The sequence below is a fragment of the Sapajus apella genome, unplaced genomic scaffold (genome assembly GCF_009761245.1).
Source record: "Sapajus apella isolate SASKATOON/1434 unplaced genomic scaffold, GSC_monkey_1.0 scaffold110, whole genome shotgun sequence".
Taxonomy (NCBI): Eukaryota; Metazoa; Chordata; class Mammalia; order Primates; family Cebidae; genus Sapajus; species Sapajus apella.
In genome coordinates, this window is record NW_022437050.1 from 1,378,229 (window position 1) to 1,397,044 (window position 18,816).

General features: G+C 39.7%; 1 protein-coding gene across 8 annotated transcripts in view; it reads left to right on the forward strand.

Moving 5' to 3' along the window:
- EBF1 (EBF transcription factor 1) overlaps nucleotides 1-18,816 on the forward strand; it is a 406,775-nt gene that overhangs the window by 366,922 nt on the left and 21,037 nt on the right. For all 8 annotated transcript variants that reach the window (XM_032259644.1, XM_032259648.1, XM_032259642.1 and 5 more), the window contains exon 11: nucleotides 4,729-4,817. In XM_032259644.1, the coding sequence (XP_032115535.1) occupies nucleotides 4,729-4,817 (89 nt within the window). The remainder of the gene's footprint in view (nucleotides 1-4,728; nucleotides 4,818-18,816) is intronic.

The following is an 18,816-nucleotide window of genomic DNA, read 5'->3' on the forward strand; positions in this document are numbered from 1 at the left end:
CCCATAAAGAGAAGGACCGAGAGGCTGGTTTGGAATAGAAAGTTACTGGTTTCCTTTAGGGGAGCTGAGATGATGAGATCTGGAAGGAACCTAAAGCTCTCCACAAGCAATCCCAACATAAAGCCAGATAAAACGGTTTGATTTTTATAACCATTGAATAAACTTTTACTTTTTCAAAAGTAGTAATGTTGATACAGTTGAAATGGCATCCGGTGCATAAAGCACTTACATCCCACCAATATCCATTCCCCAATATCAAATCACAGCTCTGGGTGAGGGGATCCTTCAGAAATCTCAGCTGAAACATCTGCCCTGCAAGCTTGCTCTCCTGTTTAGGAGCATTTAATCTGGCTTTTTATGTATTTGCAGGAACATTTCAGATATACCCCTCCATAAGCTGTACACAACTCCAAGAAGTCCTACTATGCAGGATCAGTAAATATCTTTCTACCAGTAAATGAGTTTGAAGGGGTCAGTGGAAGACAGCTGGAATTCAATTGCTGTGGTCTCTCCATAGCCTGATTGTTAAGTGTGCTGTGACCCTAGTGAAGACTTTGTTAGAAAGAGGAGCAGAGGTGGTGACTCTAAGGAGGAACAGACAATAGATTCCTGAGCAGGAGGGAAGCCTGGCTGTGAGATGCTGACCTGCATCCCAGCTCTGCAAGTCGAGGATTTCATCTGTCTTTTGGGGTTGGATTATGTGTACCTTTCAGAAAGTTTGCTTTTAAGGGCTTACGGTGTTGTAACACAAAACAGTTCATTCCTACAAATGCCACCCCCTCTCCTTGAGCACATGGCAAGCACTAAAAATGATTACTGAATAAATGTATAGTTTAATGTCTTGGAATTTTTAAAATGCATACATTGGCCCCATTTTATTCTCATGATGTAAACATTGAGGCTTTTCTATTTGGGATAATGGATTCTTCTAAACCTATGTTCCTTCCTTATTCGATTACCCTTGCTAACTGGTTTAGGGTGACACCCTCTCAAACCCTTTTCAGAGAGTGTGGACTGGGTATTTGGAAGCAGGGCCACACAAGCTGTTCTCATGCCATTCCTCTTGCAGTTTACAGCTTCATCTGTTTTTCTTTTTTCAATCTAAGATGCTCATGCTTCTTTATTTGTGGTTGTGTCCAATTCCTTCTTTTTTTTTCTTTCTCTACCAGATTCTCAGAATTGTTCCAAGTTTGAGGGGAAAAAACTTGGTTAGTCCCATTTCTTCTGGTGCCTTCTGAGCCCTGCGCTTGAGTACAATGAGGTCACTTTGTTGCAGGATTAACTTTATATTACATTCTTGCAGAGTAGATGTATGTCCCTAAGGTATGACTACCCCCACTGATGAAATAAATATACCATTCTTTATGATTCCTCACTGTTACCCTCTCTGTTGATTTTCAGAGAGTTTATGAATAGTCACATATTTATACAACTGGCCAAAAGTATACTACTTATTTTTCTTATGGTCTGTAATAACCTACGCAAGGTTATTAAAGGGTATACAGACCCCTTTTAAAGCATAGTTTCTTATGTCATTACTTTATACAAGCAGGTCAAATTCCATCTCAGCAACAATCTCTTGCTCTTAGCCTTTTTCTCTGATTATAAAAGTAATATATGTTCATTGTGGAAAATTTAGAAAATGCACAGCAAAAAGAGCAGGAAGAAAAGCACTTTAAGACCCACTACTTAGAAACAACTACTATTTGGCAGTTTATACACAGACACATTTTCTTTTTCTATATATGTCTGTTTAAAAAAGTAACCATATTGTACACATGCTCCTGTAATCTTTTAAACTAAGCAATATATCAGTAAATGCTTTTTTACCTATGACATTGCTTTTGAGGATTGCATCAAATTCTATTCTATGGGTGTGCCTTACATTAACCATCCTCCACTTCCCAGATAATTTCCGTGAGGGCAGTCAAAATAATCTTTGTCAGACGGCTCCCCCACCACTCAGTAACTGGTTTAATTTTTTTCTCTAGTCAATGCAATCAGATAAATCATCAGGTTCCTTTGAATTTAGGACAGTCAGCTTTGTCTAGCATCTTTAATGTTAGCTTTGTCTCCAGAACTGGACAATTCCATTGTAATATTCAATACCTGTATGGAGGGTAGGTTAACTTGTTCAGAACTATGAGCAGAGAGCAAATCATAAAGACATGGGAAATAAGCCTTTGCCTTACTATTTAAATATTTCCTTTCACATAGTACACTTCCTTGGAGTAAATCCTTATTTTTCTTTGAATAATGAGTTTAATATGTCTAATTCAATTACTCTGTGACAACAGAATGACTTCTCCTCACTCTTTAGCTATTAGTTCCATATGATATTTGAATTGGTTCTTTTAATTGCTGATATTGTCAGTCATTCTTCTGTGAGTTGGCCATGTAGCTGGAGAAACATATCCTTCCCCGCCGTACATCGGACAGTCATTCAGTTAACAACTATGGGTTTCTAGACACAATAGGAATCCATTATGCTAATGATTGAAGAGGTGGGACAACCATTCAAATTTTATTGCTATCTTAGACTGAAAAATAAACCTAAGAATTAGAATTTTCAGGATGTTGAATTATGTTTTCCGATATTAAAAGGATGCATTTAATTGTCTAAAGCTACTATTTATGGTTAAACATTTTTGTTGGCAATTAGCATTATGGGTGGGGGGTGGATATGATAAATAACTGAAACCTTGGTGCTCACTCCTGTCTCTCTCATGCATTTCTTGATTAAATACCGTGGATTTTACGAGTAACAGCTTCTCCGCATAAAGAATTCTATGGTATTTTCTCTACAAGTCTAATTTGAAAAAAGAATTCTTCTCAAGGGTTTAGAAAGTAATTCATAAAATGGAAGGAATAATAAATATTGTGCCTTAACTCATATACTAGTATAGATAGAAAGATTTGGTACACCTGGGTGTAATTTTAGTTAATTTCCACAAGAGACAGGTTGAAGGTTTACTGTTTGGAAATGGGGGGAGGGTTGACTAAATCTCATGTTTGCAAAAATGATTACATTATCTTAAATGAAAATGCCACTCTATTAATGACTTCAATAAGCATTCCATTTGGGGAAAAAATCTTTTTAATAAAAAGTTACCTAAAGTTCACTCTAACTTAAAATATACAAGTGAAGAAAAAGTACTTACTCTGATTTATGTGTCTTTTGGAGGTGTAATTATTGGCTTTTTACTCACCTATGTAAAACAATGTACTTTTGTAAATGGATTTCTGGCCACTTTATGCAGCCTTTTTTTTTTTTTTTTTTTTTCCCTTACATAAAAAGTAAGCACTGTCAATCAAGGAATTTTAAGGTTTATTTCCTCTTTAGAAATGATTGATAGCCTTTTAGATTTACAAGTTGACAAGTTAAAGGGTTCCATTGGTATAATTATGTACGAAATTCACAGTCTTTCAATTTAAATGTCCTTTTAAAACCACAAGATTATCATACCTGTATTTTGAAAAGTGGGCCAGTCAGTTTGGGTTGGTATACAAATTGCTTCCATTAGCCTTGGGACCTATTTGAATTTAATACAGTTTTTTAAAGTTAGTACTAGTATGAATCTTACTTTTAAAATTTAGGTTAATGGAAATGCATTTTAAGTAAAGCATGTGGCAACTTGTTTTCTAATGTATAGCTAAATGTCAGAACTACAAAGATTGTCTTTTTTATTCAGCATGTGAGAAATATGTGGTTGAACACTTTGATTACACTAAAAAAGAAAAGAAATTTTAAAAACACCCACCTACCCCTTACTTAGAGAATGCAGGGATGTGGAGGCGATGGGTAGGAGCTGCCATCTTTTCCATTTCTACTGTTTCACGTGATACAGCCTGAGGATATTTCACATACCAGGGAGAAATTTTGAAAACGATAGACCAGAGTCCACTTAATATGTATTTAATTTAAGGATGCTTTGAAGAGTGTGTGGTCAATGTGTGCACAGCAAGCTCCATTGTCTCCAAATGTTATGCAAGGTTTGCTCTTCTTTTGGCCTTTTCAAGGATTGTTCTTGGAGACTCAGCTGCCCTAAGCTAGTACTGCACAGATGCTGGTCCCAACTAGCATCAATGTTGGTGAAAGGGTCTATCATTTCAGATGTAAGGGTTTTGAATCAGGGCATTTTCAATATCCACCGCTTTGCAGACTCTCTCAGGGGTGGTACTGGCTTTCCATACCTCGAAGACTCATTTCTACTCTCTCCTCTGCTCTCACCAGCCTCCTGCGTGTTTAAATGTGCTGAGATATTATATCAGCTGAGCTCCACTAGGGATTTTGCAGTTAAGTAGATCCTGTTAATTCTGCTGTTTACAATGTATAGATATCGTCATTGTAAACAGCAGAATTTTAAAAAGCCCAAGTGTTTTTACCTGAGCAACAAAATTAAAGTGAATCCTAAAAACGTCACGTCAAATACCATTTTACTTTCTATTTATGATCACATAAGGAGTGTAGAATTTGGCCAAAGCAGCACTGCTCAAGACCTACTCCTAATGTTCTTTTGGGCAAGTCACTCCACATCTTGGTATAAAGCAGAAGCAGATGGTGGAAAAGTTCAGCAAAGAGATCATTCACACGATCATCTTGTGATCCAATTCGAAAGCATCAATTAAACTTTGAACTTCCTGGTTATTTCCACACCATTACTGTTGCAAACCATGTTCTGCTTTATTTCTTGAAAATGTGCTAATTGTGTGACTTCTTTATTGCAGCGCTCAACGAACCCACCATCGATTATGGTTTCCAGAGGTTACAGAAGGTCATTCCTCGGCACCCTGGTGACCCTGAGCGTTTGCCAAAGGTAAGAATGCTGACTTTTTGGGTTACAGTCTCTGAAAACTGGGACTTGAGTGATTTGCAGAAAAGTGCTGCTACTGATAAAAATTAGTTCATAGATGATATATTTTTGTGCGTTTGGTACTATAAGTAATAATAAAAGTAGGAAGCACGTAAGTGCCAGGCAACATCATGCTTACTTTGACATCTGTTATGCCATTTTATCCGCTCAACAACAATCTGATGTTGGTACTATTACTGTTCCTATTTTAGAAGAGAAAACAATGAAGCAAAGAGAGATTAAATAATTTGCCCAAGGTCACAGAGCATGTAAATTGCTAAACTGAGATTCGAACCTATGCAGCGCGGCCCTAGAGTCTGGGGCACTTAATCGCTATATCTTAACAGTTCTCAAAAGAAAAAGGATCACCAAATTTTCTTCTACAAGGATCTGTACTTAGTCCTGGCAAGAGGAGAATAGTTAGAGCTCCAAATGTATTGGTAGATCTTGAGACTGGACAAAGAAAACAACCTCTCTCTCCTTAGGCATTCTACCTAGTTAGGAAAACAGGAACAGATATGACAGACATTAAACATTCAAGACAGAGGTCATATATGTCATACACGAATATGTCATTAATTACCAGTGCAGAAAGAAGGAAATTGACCTCTATTGACGATGGTGTACCTGTTGTGAATGTCTGGGATATTCCTATCCCTGTTCCTGAGGAACTTGGGCTCTATGTGGTAGAGCATTCCAAACAACTAATCATAACCAAAAATAATAGCGTAGTACATTAAAGAAAAGCGTAACCAACATTCTGTGAGGACTCGGAGGAGACGGCAGGTAAATGTGAAAGGAGTTCCAAGTACAGAATTAGTTGAGCTTCCATTCACTGTTTACTGACAGCAAAAAACTTCATTTACCACACAAGTGAAAACTATTAATATTAGATTGAATGAGTAGTCTCAAGGGCTCTTCCTTGCCACAGTAAGTCTAGAGATACACCATTTCTAGGTGTATATATCCTTGTAAAACACTTGTGAAAAGGAAGTTGCCATCCTTCTTAGCTCGGTGAACCTCCTTGGGGGATCACTTTGTCATCAAATCCTACCTGTGTGCTGGCTGCCCTTGTGGGCAGGAGCCACCTGTCAGAACTGGCCCTGTCCAGGAGAATTCTACCTCTCACGTCACTACACAGACACAAGGTGCGTGGGGAGGAGGGGCACTCACTGCTCCAAGAGAGGAAGTGCTGTGATGAGCAAAGGCATCTTGACTTTGGGGGAAAAACACCTTCAGTTTCACCCTTCACTTTCCCAGAAACCACCTTACTTTCCACTGAAGTGCTGTCCTTTCTTTTCCTTTTCCACCCCAATTTATTCTTGGTAAGCAATTAAATAATCTATAGGTTAATATTATTTAGTATGTTAAATAATCTAACTATAATAATAAACAGCAGTCTCCACCCACGGCGTAGATGGTCTGTGGAGAGATTTACCATTAGGTTTGTCTATCTAGCAAGAACATGGCCCCATGCATTTCCTATGAGACAACTGGTAATTTTATAGCACACGGATATAAATGATGTGGGCCTGACTAATGGTTGGTACCTTAGCTGTCTGAGCACTAGAACAAAGCCGTGGATACAATGCCAGATTCTTCCCATTGTTCCCATTTGGGCACTGTATTCACTTTATATTTAGCACTTGCTTTAGCATTTGCTCTCTAGAGTCCACTGGAGATACTGAGGAGAGTCAGGCTGGGCAAGGTGGGACTCAGACACTGGCCACTTGCTAGCTGTGCAACCTAGGTCAAAATTGTTTACCTCTCTGTGCCGCAGTGACCTCATCTGTTAAATGGGATGGTGATATGTTGTACCTTTTTAATGACTTATATGGCAGTCAACAAAAGGTACTATGATTTGCCAATTGAGTGAGATTGGGACCCTTGCTTCTGAGAGCTCTTCCACCCAATCTCTGCAGAGCAGGAACTCCTAATCCTGGTGAGCAGTTGAGCATGCGATTTCTCCTCTGTGCCTCACTTTCTTCATCGATAAAATGGGGATAATTAATCATGCTAACTCATAGAGGATCATGTAAGGATAAAGAGAGATCATCTCATGGGTGCCCTTGGTATAACATCTGGCCCATAGTTGCCACTTTAAAAATACTTATGGAAAGGTAACTCATGCCAGTAATCCCAGTAATTTGGGAAGCAAAGGTGGGAGAATTGCTTGAGGCCAGGAATTCAGTACTAGCCTGGGCACCATCACAAGCCCCTATCTCTACAAAATAAAAAAATTAGACAGGCATGGTGGCATGTGCATGTAGTCTCAGCTACTTGGGAGGCTGAGGTGAGAGGACCAGTTAAGCCTAGGAGGTCGAGGCTGCAGTGAGACACACACACCACCACTGTGCTCCAGCCTGGGTGACAGAGCAAGACCGTGTCTCAAAAAAATAATAAACAAATAAAATATTTATTAAAAATTAGAAGACAAATGTGGCTTAATGATTGAGGTCTACAGAAACCAGACAGTCATTTTCTTATTTGAAAGGGAAGGAGAGAAATAGGAATCTAGGGTTGAGTTTTGTGTACTTACTTTGGAAAACACTTTAATGGTTGCATGTTATGTCCAGAAATGTTGAACAAACAGCATAGGCACGTGTCACTTTGTCTCTAGTGGCCTGTTGGCGAAATTCCAGCCCTTTTTTCCTGGGTTTGGGAAGAGAAATCAAGGACACAATGGATTTGTGTGTTAAGGAAACACTCCACGGCTTGCATCTAGCCACTTGACGGTGCAAGGCCTGGCCGGAGCCCACCCCAGGAAGCTCTCAGCGTGACTCAGAGCCGAGTGGCTGTCCTCTTGGCTTTGAATGTTAAAGCGGAGCGAGAGTTCAAGGGCAGGGTCAGGAAGTGGCGGATGGAGCCAGCACAAGGTATTCCTGTGGACTTGGGAGATTTATACTCCTGCTGTCCATTGTTAGGGGGATAAAAATGGGGTGTGCCTTTCTTAGGATCATGGTCAGTGTTTGTCAAACAGGAGTGTTTCTGTGAGCTGTGGACCACACACCTTAAAAAACAAACTCCTCTTTATTAAACCCATGTGTTTGTGAATAGACAAAGCTAGATTCATACAACCACCCACATATTCTGTCAAATGAAACTGCTCCAAAGACCAAGCAGACAGCTTTCCATAATAATATGCCTTTGTATACAGGCTTGTGCTTTTTCAAAAAAACTTGGACTTGCTTTGTTTTATTGGAGTCCCTCCTGCGAGAGAAGCTGGGGCTGCAGACATCTTTCCCATTTACCAAATAGGAAAACGGGAGCAAGCGGAATCCTGCTCTGTAAATTATTTTGCCCCTGAAAGTCACCATCAGTGATAGTTGCTGTACACACAAATTTAAAATACTGTAATTATGCTAACCCCAGATGTTTTTTGGTTTCCTTTTTCATATACACAGGGAGAAAAGGGCAGGCTAAGGTTTTTAAATCACAGCATTCTGTTCTGTTTCATACAGTTTCGCCTTTCTTTCTGGATCCTGGCAGGAAGGGGAGGAACATGTGATCAACTTTGGGGTCAAGGTTGACTTTTCTTACAATTTAGAGGTGGAGGGGCTGGGGAATGTGGTCGATCAGAAATTCTGAGATGCTGATGGCTGCAGTGATGCAATCCAGACACATTGAGCAAGGAGCGCTCTCTGTGCTCAAGGTCAGAGGTGTCCCCGCCCCTTGCAGTTTGTCAGTTGCCTTCGTGAGTGGTCAGTGAGCCTGAGCCCTAAGGCAGTAAGAGCACACCTTGCGCTCAGCTGGCATCAGGCATGTCAGCTGTGCATCCTAGGAAGCAAGGAATGTTTACTGCATGCCTACTGTGAGCCCAGCACTGCATTATCAAGGGGTGTTCAAAGAGTACAGAGGCCAGGAAAGTGGGCTGTCAAGTGAGAAAGACGTGTGTTTTGGAAATGAGAGCGCTACTTAGTGCACGTGACTCAACCTCCTGCGCTTCAGGTTTCTCCTCTGTAGAGCAGCTGCCTCACGTTGTTGTCAGGTGTTGATAATGAGATAATTTATGCCAAGAGGCATCCCTGGCACTAGCGAGACTCTAGTAAATGGGGGCCACTAATCCCTGCACCGTGGGTGTTCCCTATTTTACAGATGAGGAGTTAGAGTCCCCAGAGGTCTGAGTGACTTGCTTCGACATCACATCACAGCTAGTAAGTGCGAAAACTACGATTAAAACTCAGGTCCTTAGGCTCGGTAGCTTCACTGTGTTCACTATGGTGCGTCCCCACCTCTCCTGCAGACACGAAGACCCAAAGAATCCTGCCTTTCGGTGACTCATGTCTCTATCCTCTCCTCTGCAGTCACCTGGCCCCTGTCCTTACATAGAGTCTCCCCAGCTTTCTCTCATTTCCCTATGGAGAAGGCTTGGCATGGGGACCTTCTCAGGGCAAATGCGTCTTTTCTCCAAGAGCCAGCCCCTCTTTTAGGGAAAAGAAAGCAGTTTGAGAAAAGTAACAAAGGCTGCATTTGTGTATTTTGCTTTATGGGGCTGAAAATATCTGGGAAAATTGATCCAGTGGGAGTAATAAATACACATTACTCTATCTTGTTCTTCATGTCCTATACCCCTGAGCCTTGGTAGAACAACACCACTTAATAGACTTAAAAAAGAGTAATTATACTCATTGGTTGCGTGATTTTTCAGCCCTCCCAGCCCTGACTGACCTTCTAATTTAGCTCACCGTGTCTAACTAATGCATTTATATTCATCTTTTATGAAGCATGTATCGTACAAAATTGACTTTAGAGCCTTTTTCAAGCTGTCCTCCCAGGCCTCCAATCTGGTTAGTAGTAAGGAGAATGGGAGCTATCCATCTCTATATGTTCACGTGTATAGATAACACATAGACATGGCTCAAAGCATTTTTTATCCTTTATGAAACATAATAAAAAGTATTTATTACATTTTTACTTTAAAGCTTTTATACATTCTAGCATTATTTACAGCTAAACATGCAGGCAAAAGATGCAAGTGTTTTTAAAATGATTACTGTTAATGTTTCTGCTTGTCAGAAGTGCTTAAATTTGCCTGCACTTTGTCTAAAAACTTAGTACTGTTGCCTTTTAAGAGCAACACATTTAAAAGATCTGGCAAGTCAGATTTGCAAACACTGCTGACAGTTTGTGATGAACGATATTGCAAAATTTGCAAGATGTTTGTCATTTCACACAGCCGACATATTAAGGAACGGATTAAGAAACGCGAAACCCCTATGGAAAACAACCATCCCAAACAAACCTCAGCCAAACCTTGAACCCAGAGAGCACACCAGAATCTCTCACCCGGGTTTTCTCTTCCAACTTCCCACTCAGCCAGTGGAACCCAATTGTTCTCAGTGCATTTTCTCTCACCATATGGTCTCCTCATTACCATACACTAAGAGTCCATATGGGAAACTTGTGAAATGAACTGTATTCATTTTAACTGCCAGATGAGCAGCCTTTTGCTTTGCAAGCTTAGCTTAAGTCATCTGCTGTCTTCATGTTGTTATGGCAACACAGCACCAATAAAAAATTCTAATCTACTGTAAGTGATCACAGTATTTTAAGTGCTTGCCTATAACTGCCCTCAAAGGGGAAGAGAGAGGAGGGTACTATTTGCCCAAGGAGCAAAAGGTTGTTGTTCATTCCAGCAGGTGTCAGTAAAGAAGCCAGCATCATGGTGATGGGAGTACCCATGTGGCTGTGCAGTAGGCTGGGATTATAAGAGAGGTGAACACCAGGGGGTGGATGGTGGGAAGGAGGAGTTGTGGACCCTTTTGGTGGGTCTCCAAAAAACACAGTGAATGTCAACCCCATAGTATCTCTGGCAGACCCGCTACTCTGCTGGTGCTGTGTGGCCAGCCCACCATGAAGAAACTCAAGGCTTCCTTGGAAATACAGAGGTAGCAAATCCTCGCAGTACCTTCTCCTTCACTGGTAATCGAAAATCTCAGTCTCCATGAAGCTGCTCTCCCTGTACATGTGAATTAGTCATTTCAAACACCAGGCTAATTAAGAGTACCTTAAAGTAATGGAAGTAGGCAGCAACATCCTTAAATATAAATCATTTTCACCTCTGCGGGCCACATGATATGTTGCATCTCTGTTGCTCTATCTGTATTGAAAGTGAATGTTTATAGTCTCAGTTCATCAGTTCACATTAGCCTCATGCTGAATATTTAAACACAGAACAATTTGAACACACCATGAAGGAAGACAGTGACTGCACTTTCATTTGGAACAGCAAGGGCTCATCTAATAATAATTTAGTAAATCAGCCATTTAGTGGCTCAGTTGTGCACTGTATTGTGCCAAATATTATTCACTTCAACTGTACACTTGCAGAATTGAAATTCAGACTCCAGTCACAGGCACTGTTTTTGCTCAGTGGAGAGACGAGACCTAAAATCACCCTCCCTAAAGAGTGTTCGTGTTTAGTGATTTATCATAAATATAGAGCTGGGGCAAAATAAAACTGGAGTTGGCTGTATACAATGTATTCTAATTATGCTTTTATTGTTTTAGTCTTTATGCAAAGACTATCAGTAATTCAAAACCTGCAGTTGCATCAGTGAAAATACAAATAAGAAATCTTTGCATAACCACATTGCCTCCTAGCAGAAAGGGGGATGACTAAGGGATTCAGAAAAGCATAAAGGAAAACTCAACATCTTCCCCTTCCACACTGACACTAGCCTCTCTCTCGCTCTTGCTATCTCTCTTTCTCATTTATTTACTTTTTTTTTTTTTTAATTTGAGGAAACTCTATTAACATTATATCCCGAAATGAAAGTGACCCTCCTCAGACAAAAGCACAGAAACAAATGCAAATCTTATGGTATAGTCAGCTCTTAGAAAAAACACGTTTCAGTTTGATTCGAGGAAACATTTTGTCTCTACATTCTCTTGTCAAAAACACAAGCTAGGGAATGCAGTCCATTTCCCCCTCCTTCCCCTGTGTCTACCAGAAGACTTACAGGCAGATTCCATTTCCCCATTTGATATGCTCAGTTTAGGGGGCTTGGTATCCCTTACTGCTTACATTTCTTTTAGCTGGGGAGTTTTAGCAACCCTAAAGTTGCATTTAGAATTCCTGTGCGTGTGTGCATTATGAATATGCACACGCAAATGCCTGCATATCATTTCTCTGGGGAAAGAAGTTGTAGGTAGCTTCACTAAAAAGGCCGATGACCCCATGGAAGTTGTAACCCTTACCTCTTTAGGTTAGTTATTTTATCTTTAGCTGACTTACTTTGCGGCAAAGCTTGTCATTATTGTTTCCTTCCCATTTTAGAGATGAGGAAACTGAGGTTCATAGAGGACATGTAACCTGCTCGAGCTTATGCAGCTATAAGTGGAGGTTTCCTGACCTCCCCTGCTTTCTAACCAGTAGTCCCCTTAGAGTCTTTTACAGGGTTTTGAAAATAGGATTGCATCTCAAACATAGCACTCAAGGCATGCAATGTACGTTGACTGTAAGAATGCATATATTTTGCCAGAGTTCTTTGGAAAATAAGAGGGGACTGACAATAATATTGCTGGCTATTGCCTGATAAGCACTAACTAAATATAATCTTGTGAACCAGGTGTTGGTATTAACTCTGTTTTACAGATGAGGACACATAGGCATGTGTTTACACTGCTAATACATGGATTCAAGCCAAGTCTATTGGACTCCAGATCCAGAACCTATATCCCATAGCAGAATTAAGAAATTTTAAGGAAAAAAAGCCAATTCACAAAACCAGTCTTAAAACCCTTCCAGCCTGGTTAGCGAAGGAGGCAAGTGGTGGCCTAGACAGAAGTTAGCTCACAAAGGGCTGAGCCGGGTGGAAGCGGCAGGAAGAATTCACATGCACATGCAGATAAACCTAGGCCGCCATGCTTTCCCTCTTCAGCTGCACAGTCACTGGGAGAGGGACTTGTGATAACCATTCTCCAAAGCTCAACGCTGGAACTCTTTCAAGTTCTTTTTTAGCACTGAGTTCTTGATCAGGAGGGTTAAGTTCAACCTACTTCGTATCACACCCTGCATAGAGGGGCATGGAACATAATTACTCATTAGGTCAAAGGTAGGTGACAGGAGAAACAAGGGACTAACTCATTTCTACCTCCAGCCACCCACCATCCTCCCCTTAAAGGCTGAAGCCCTTAGGAACAGAGATGCTAGGAGGTCTTATGTCTTGCTCACTGTTTTCAGCTCCGAGTAACACTTCAATGGAGCATTAGAGTAATAAGTACCGAGCCCCAACAGTCTTGAAGCAGTGGATTTTAATTGCAGTTATACTCAGGACCATCTGTAAAGCCTTGAGAATTATCATTTACAGATATTGTTCGTCTGGAGGTACCTAAAATAACCAATGATGTTCATGTTCAACAGTTTAAGAAGCAAAAGCAAATTATATGTTTGCCTCCCTTATGTATCTATAAAGTATAGTATGGGAACATATCACTCAAGTATCCATATAGTATCTGTCCAAAATATAATACCTTGATAATGCAGTGCTGGGCTCACAGTAGGCATGCAGTGAACATTCCTTGCTTCTTAGGATGCACAGCTGACACGCCTGATGCCAGCTAAGCACAGGGTGTGCTCTTACTGCCTCAGGGCTAAGGCTCACTGACCACTCACGAAGGCAACTAACAAACGCACAAACATTTGTATACACACACACGTACACATCCATGTATGTGTGCACGACAAATACATCTCTGTTTACTGAGCTGCGCTTTTACTTCCAAGCTAGTTATTTATTCAGCCTTGGCTTAGGGAAAGAGAAGCCACAGCCAAAAGACAAAGAGAAACAGAAGTAGTTAATTTTTGGCTTTTTGTGTTTTCTAAAAGCCCGGGCCTTGGCGACTTAAAGGTGACTTAAAAGATTTTCAAGGGTAATTTTGACTCTAGGCCGTTTTTGTTTCATGTGCTGACTTTACAACCTACCCCTGAAAAAGGCACCTCTGTCCAGAGCTTTCTCTTTAAGCAGAGACTTTTATCCTGATCAGAAAGTCGATTTCCAAGGCACTCAGCAGGACCGAACCCACAGCGTTGGTCTTAAACCAGTACAATGAATTGGAATAAGAAGATCCTGCCAGAGGTTACCAAGTTCAGCTCTGTACCTCCAAGCAGGTCATAGTCACAAGGGTGCAGACACCATTTTTCACTGTATTTGTGGCGGGAAGCACCCCAGGCTCCCATTCACCAATTACCATGACACCATTTAGAAGAAAATGCCAGGAGACCAAAAAAAAAAAAAAAAAAAAAGGGGGAGGGGAAAGCCATTGTCATAACTCTTCTCAGAAATACCTGGTTTCACAATTTATACTTAACTGCTGACACTTGAAAAGTCGAACATTTTGGTAAAATGAATCAAGCTGTAATGTTTCTTTTATGAGATCCCCTTGCAGGAAAGGGAAGCTTGGCACCTCATGGAGCCCAAGCTTAGTTATCCATCATAGTAAAGTCAGCTGTCCTAGCCAGCTTCTCAGAGGTCACGCGATCGAACCAACAGCTCTTACAACTATATTATTGCTTACGGGACAGTAATTGAGGCACCAGATAAAAATTACCTGGTCTAATAGGCAGCGAACAATTTTCACTCAATAAAATTATGAGCCAAATCATTCATTTCATAACACTCTGGCTAATTTATTTGTTGACCTTTTAATATCCATAGCTCTTCAGTGGTATTAACTGCAACTCAGACAAAATCTCTTGTTCATTTCACTTTCATTGATTTTTTTTTCCATTGAGGCAATAACAGTTGCTTGAAAACAGCCTTTTTCTTTCCACTGTAAAAGTCAATCACGTAAGTTAGTATGTCTTACGTTGATATAGCTGCGTTAGCTTACAACCTAGTTTAATTTCATATGATTCAGAGTCTCCTACACCATGTTTTTAACAAAGCTTTCTGGTTTACCTCCAACCACGCCGCATACTGGTTCATAATAATATGTTTGAGAAGTAAGAGGGCTGTCATCTCATCTGAACATGAAATCAACTTTAAAATAGAAGAGGTTCGGGAGAAGTCCTTCTGCTGCGTTTTCTCCAGACTAGAATGCTTTTGATACCTTGGCCTATGTTATTAATAGCAGTAGACTCAAAATATTTAATTCTTTGTTCTGGAAATGTCTAGAGATTTTTTACTGTGGTTAGAATTTCATTTTTAAAAAAGACTGGGCAACAAGTATGCACTAGAATGTTCTGCAGGGCAGTCGAAGCTTCAGCTGAATCTTCTTATATACTAAAATACTATGAAGTCTTTAAAATGTGGGGTTGTAAAATATAATTGTTACACATTTGGCATTTTATGCCTCCCTGGAAATAACTACTTGCTACCTATACCTCATTTATGCTCCTCCTTTCCATTTCAATTTACTCTAAAGTGGTCCTTAGCTGTAATGAGAATGCCCCTTTCAACAGAAACATGTTTAATTATATCCATGCTAAATGTAAGTGACTCTTCTCAGTCATAGGGCTTCTAAGTAAAGAGTGTTTAAAGTGTGACACTAAAGGCTTCTAACGATCTGCAGTAAGCTCTATTTCAAAAAGTTCATATTACAAGAAAAATGAAAAATGTGAGGAATGTCTCAGAGGATGGGAAACTAAACAGTGCCCAAGTGTTATTTTGGTTTGTTTTACTCATTCCCTCACTGCCCTCATTATACTGATTTTTTAGAATGCAAAGTCTACCATTGTGGAATTTTCCATTTGGCTGAATAAACACAAAGGAAGCTGGGATATAAAACTACCCTCCAAAGAAATACATCTCAGGACAACTAGTATTTATTGCATTGTACATCTAGCTCTGCAGGAAATGGGCTGCAAGAAACTTCCAATCAATTTTTCAGCATTTGGGCTTTCCAATCAGTAATGCCACCAGGCTTTCAGAAGCCAGTGGGGAAAGAGCCAGGACCTAAAGTCTAGGAGCTGAAGGTACACTTCAAAATCTGGGTCCTGCAGTAAACTCTGTATGAAGGAGGTCAGTGAAATCAATGCTGATTTCATTGATTAGGTACGTATCATCTCTACATCAAGAGTGATTTTGCCATTTCACTTCGTTGTATGTTGCTAATATTTGGCCACTACATTTTGAATCCCCTGATAAGGCAAAGTGGATTGGTGTTAAATAGATATCAGGGAAATGTGCAGCAACAGAGAAGAATTATGCTTCTTTCTCAGGAATCGCCCAGCTCGACTTTGATTATTGATTCTTGTAGTTTTTTATTTTTCCTGTTTCCGTCTACGTCCCTGAAAACATTATTTCCTACTTGAATAAGTATAAAACCAAGCACAGATTATCCTCCCAAATTACGGAATCATCCCTGGGCTTTAAGTTTATGGACGGAGTTCCCAGAGTCTCAAAATCTAATGCTGAAACTTGAAAATTAATGTTGTATTCGTGTATGGGCATCTATTATCTTTATGAGTTGGTCTATATGTGCCGTGAACAAAAGAAAGTTCAGACTATCTTCCTTGCTCATCTGGGGTTGAGTTACCCAAAACATTGAGTTGGGTTTGTAATTGGGTCCAGTATTGACCAGTTAGACGAACTTTCCCTTCACTCTAGGAGGCTAGATGTGGCCAATGAACTTGAGCTTATTAGCTAGATTTCAAGTCAATGCTAAGGAGAAGATTCCTGGAGATGCTGAATAATCCTAAGATTTTTAATGTCATAAAATAGAAGAAAAGATGAGTTAACTGTGTCTGCATATTTGTCATGATATGCCTGGTTACCAGGGTGTCTTTCTGTGAATGTGCAAATACCTAATTATTTCCAAGAGGCTAAGGGTACAGCTAATAAAGGGCTGAGGACCATAAGCACCAACCTCATATTGCTAGCAGCCTATAACTTGAGATAATGTCTGTACTAGACATGATTCATTGTATTAAACACAAAATTAAAATGTAAGTCTAAGCCAGCAGGAATGAAGGAGCAAATTCATAAAAAAAGTGACAAAAAAAAAAAAAAAAAAAAAAAACCTCACAGTGATCAAAACTTGACCTTTGGGAATTTATATATTGGATTTAAAAGTCTGTAGCTAAATGGAACACCAAATTTAAGTCTCCTATTTCTATAAACTGTGCCAAATATACGACTTTGTCATTTCATCATACAAATTAAGTGTGCACTTTTTAAAATCAGTAAGTGTATCTTAGAATAACGCATCACCATGAATTTCTCAAGATTTGTGGTTTGCTAAACATTATGCTAGCAGCTTAGAGAAGGAGATTAAGACCGATCCCTGGCCTCAAAAAGTCTGCAGTCTAGCTGTGGAGAATGAAGACTAATACACTTCAGAGCAAAATGGGCTCTCAGTATGTACTTCTGTGCTGTGCTGGGTGACAAAGATTGTCAGCACTCTTTTTTAGAGGAATTAGAGAGATTAGGAGCTGGGGTATCAGTGAAGGTGGCATTATTTCTGATAGAACAGTGTGATTTTCAAGAGCCAGCCTTTGATGGCTAACAGGCCTGGGGTTGAATCCATGCCCAGCCACTAGTCAGCAGTGGAAACTTTGGGAAAGTTAGCTGACCTCTCTGATTTTCAGTTTCCTCATTTGCCATATAGTAATAGAAAGAATATCTTAAGAGGCTTTCTAGAAGATTGAATGAGTTCTCGTTCCACTTTCAATAAATGAGAGTTATCTCCTTCATTGCAATCCCCTTCGGTACCAGACCTCCAAAGATGGAGAGAGACATTGTCAATGGGCACAGATTGAAGCCAGCATTTTCCCTAAGAAAGGGGAAGGCAAAAGGAGTGAAGGTATGGAGATAGAAAGGAGCCAAATGTTTTACTTCTAGGCTAGGAGGACAAGCATAGAGAGCAGCTCTTCAAATACTTAGGAAGAGAAGATCGGATAAAGATGGTGGGACCAGATGATGGCAACAATCTTTTGTGACTGTCATCAAACCTTGTAGGTCAGTGCTGGGAAGATAACATGCCCTGAAAGTTGCTGGAGAAGAAGGTCCACATATGATGACGAGGGCAAGAAGATGGTCAAACGATATTTGCTAATTGATTGGGTTGCAAAGTAGAAAGTAAAGCTGAATCTTAATCTTACCTTTATACTGGTAGCCCATTCAGCATTTTTATTATAAAGCTTCCAACATACAAGTAACACCCATGCCAGCTACATTTGAACTGTTTCTTGGAAACCCGTTTCTCCTTGAGTCTCCCTAACATTTCTGTAGACTCTAAATAGAGTAAGAATAATGTATCCACATTTTTCTCTATAGACCCCAACTCAAATAACCATCAACTTACAGTCATAGCAAGACAGATGAAGCCAGGTTTCAACTGTGAGATGAAATCAATCAGTGAAAAGTTGTTGTTTTTAAAGAGTAAACTTTTTCTGTATCGGTAAGAGAGAAGAAATCCAAAGCCACGAACAGAAAAATTGTCTGACTTAGGATGTAGACTGGAGAAAAAGCATTACCTCTACAAGGAGACTCTGGGGCTTTTCAATATTTAGGATACTAGTATTTATCTTTTTAATTCCCAAAAGGGATTTTTAAAAAATCCAAGGATAGGATTAATTATCTTGGAATTGTCTAATATCTACTCTTATGTTTGAATCTGCAAGCAGGGAGACGTTTTAAACATGAAAAAAAGGAGAAAATCTCCCCTAACAAATAAATGCCTTGAAACATTAGATATTAGTACTAGTCAAGTGTTCTTTCTTTTTGGAAATATTAAAATTGCATATTAGAATGAAAGGATCCTTAGACTGTGCTCCTGCCTAATGCCACAAAAAATAAGACTTTAGGAACAATTTTAGAAACAAAAGATTATATGAAACATCCAGCTCTTCCCCTTATGGGAAATTTCTTTTTTTAACATCCAAGGCTCAATCATTTCCTAATGTGAAATTACAGATTTTTCAAATTACCATATAAAACTGCAAAAAAATTACACTTGTGACCGCAGAAGAGATAGCATATATTATCAATTTGATTTTAAAAGGTATACATCTTTTATA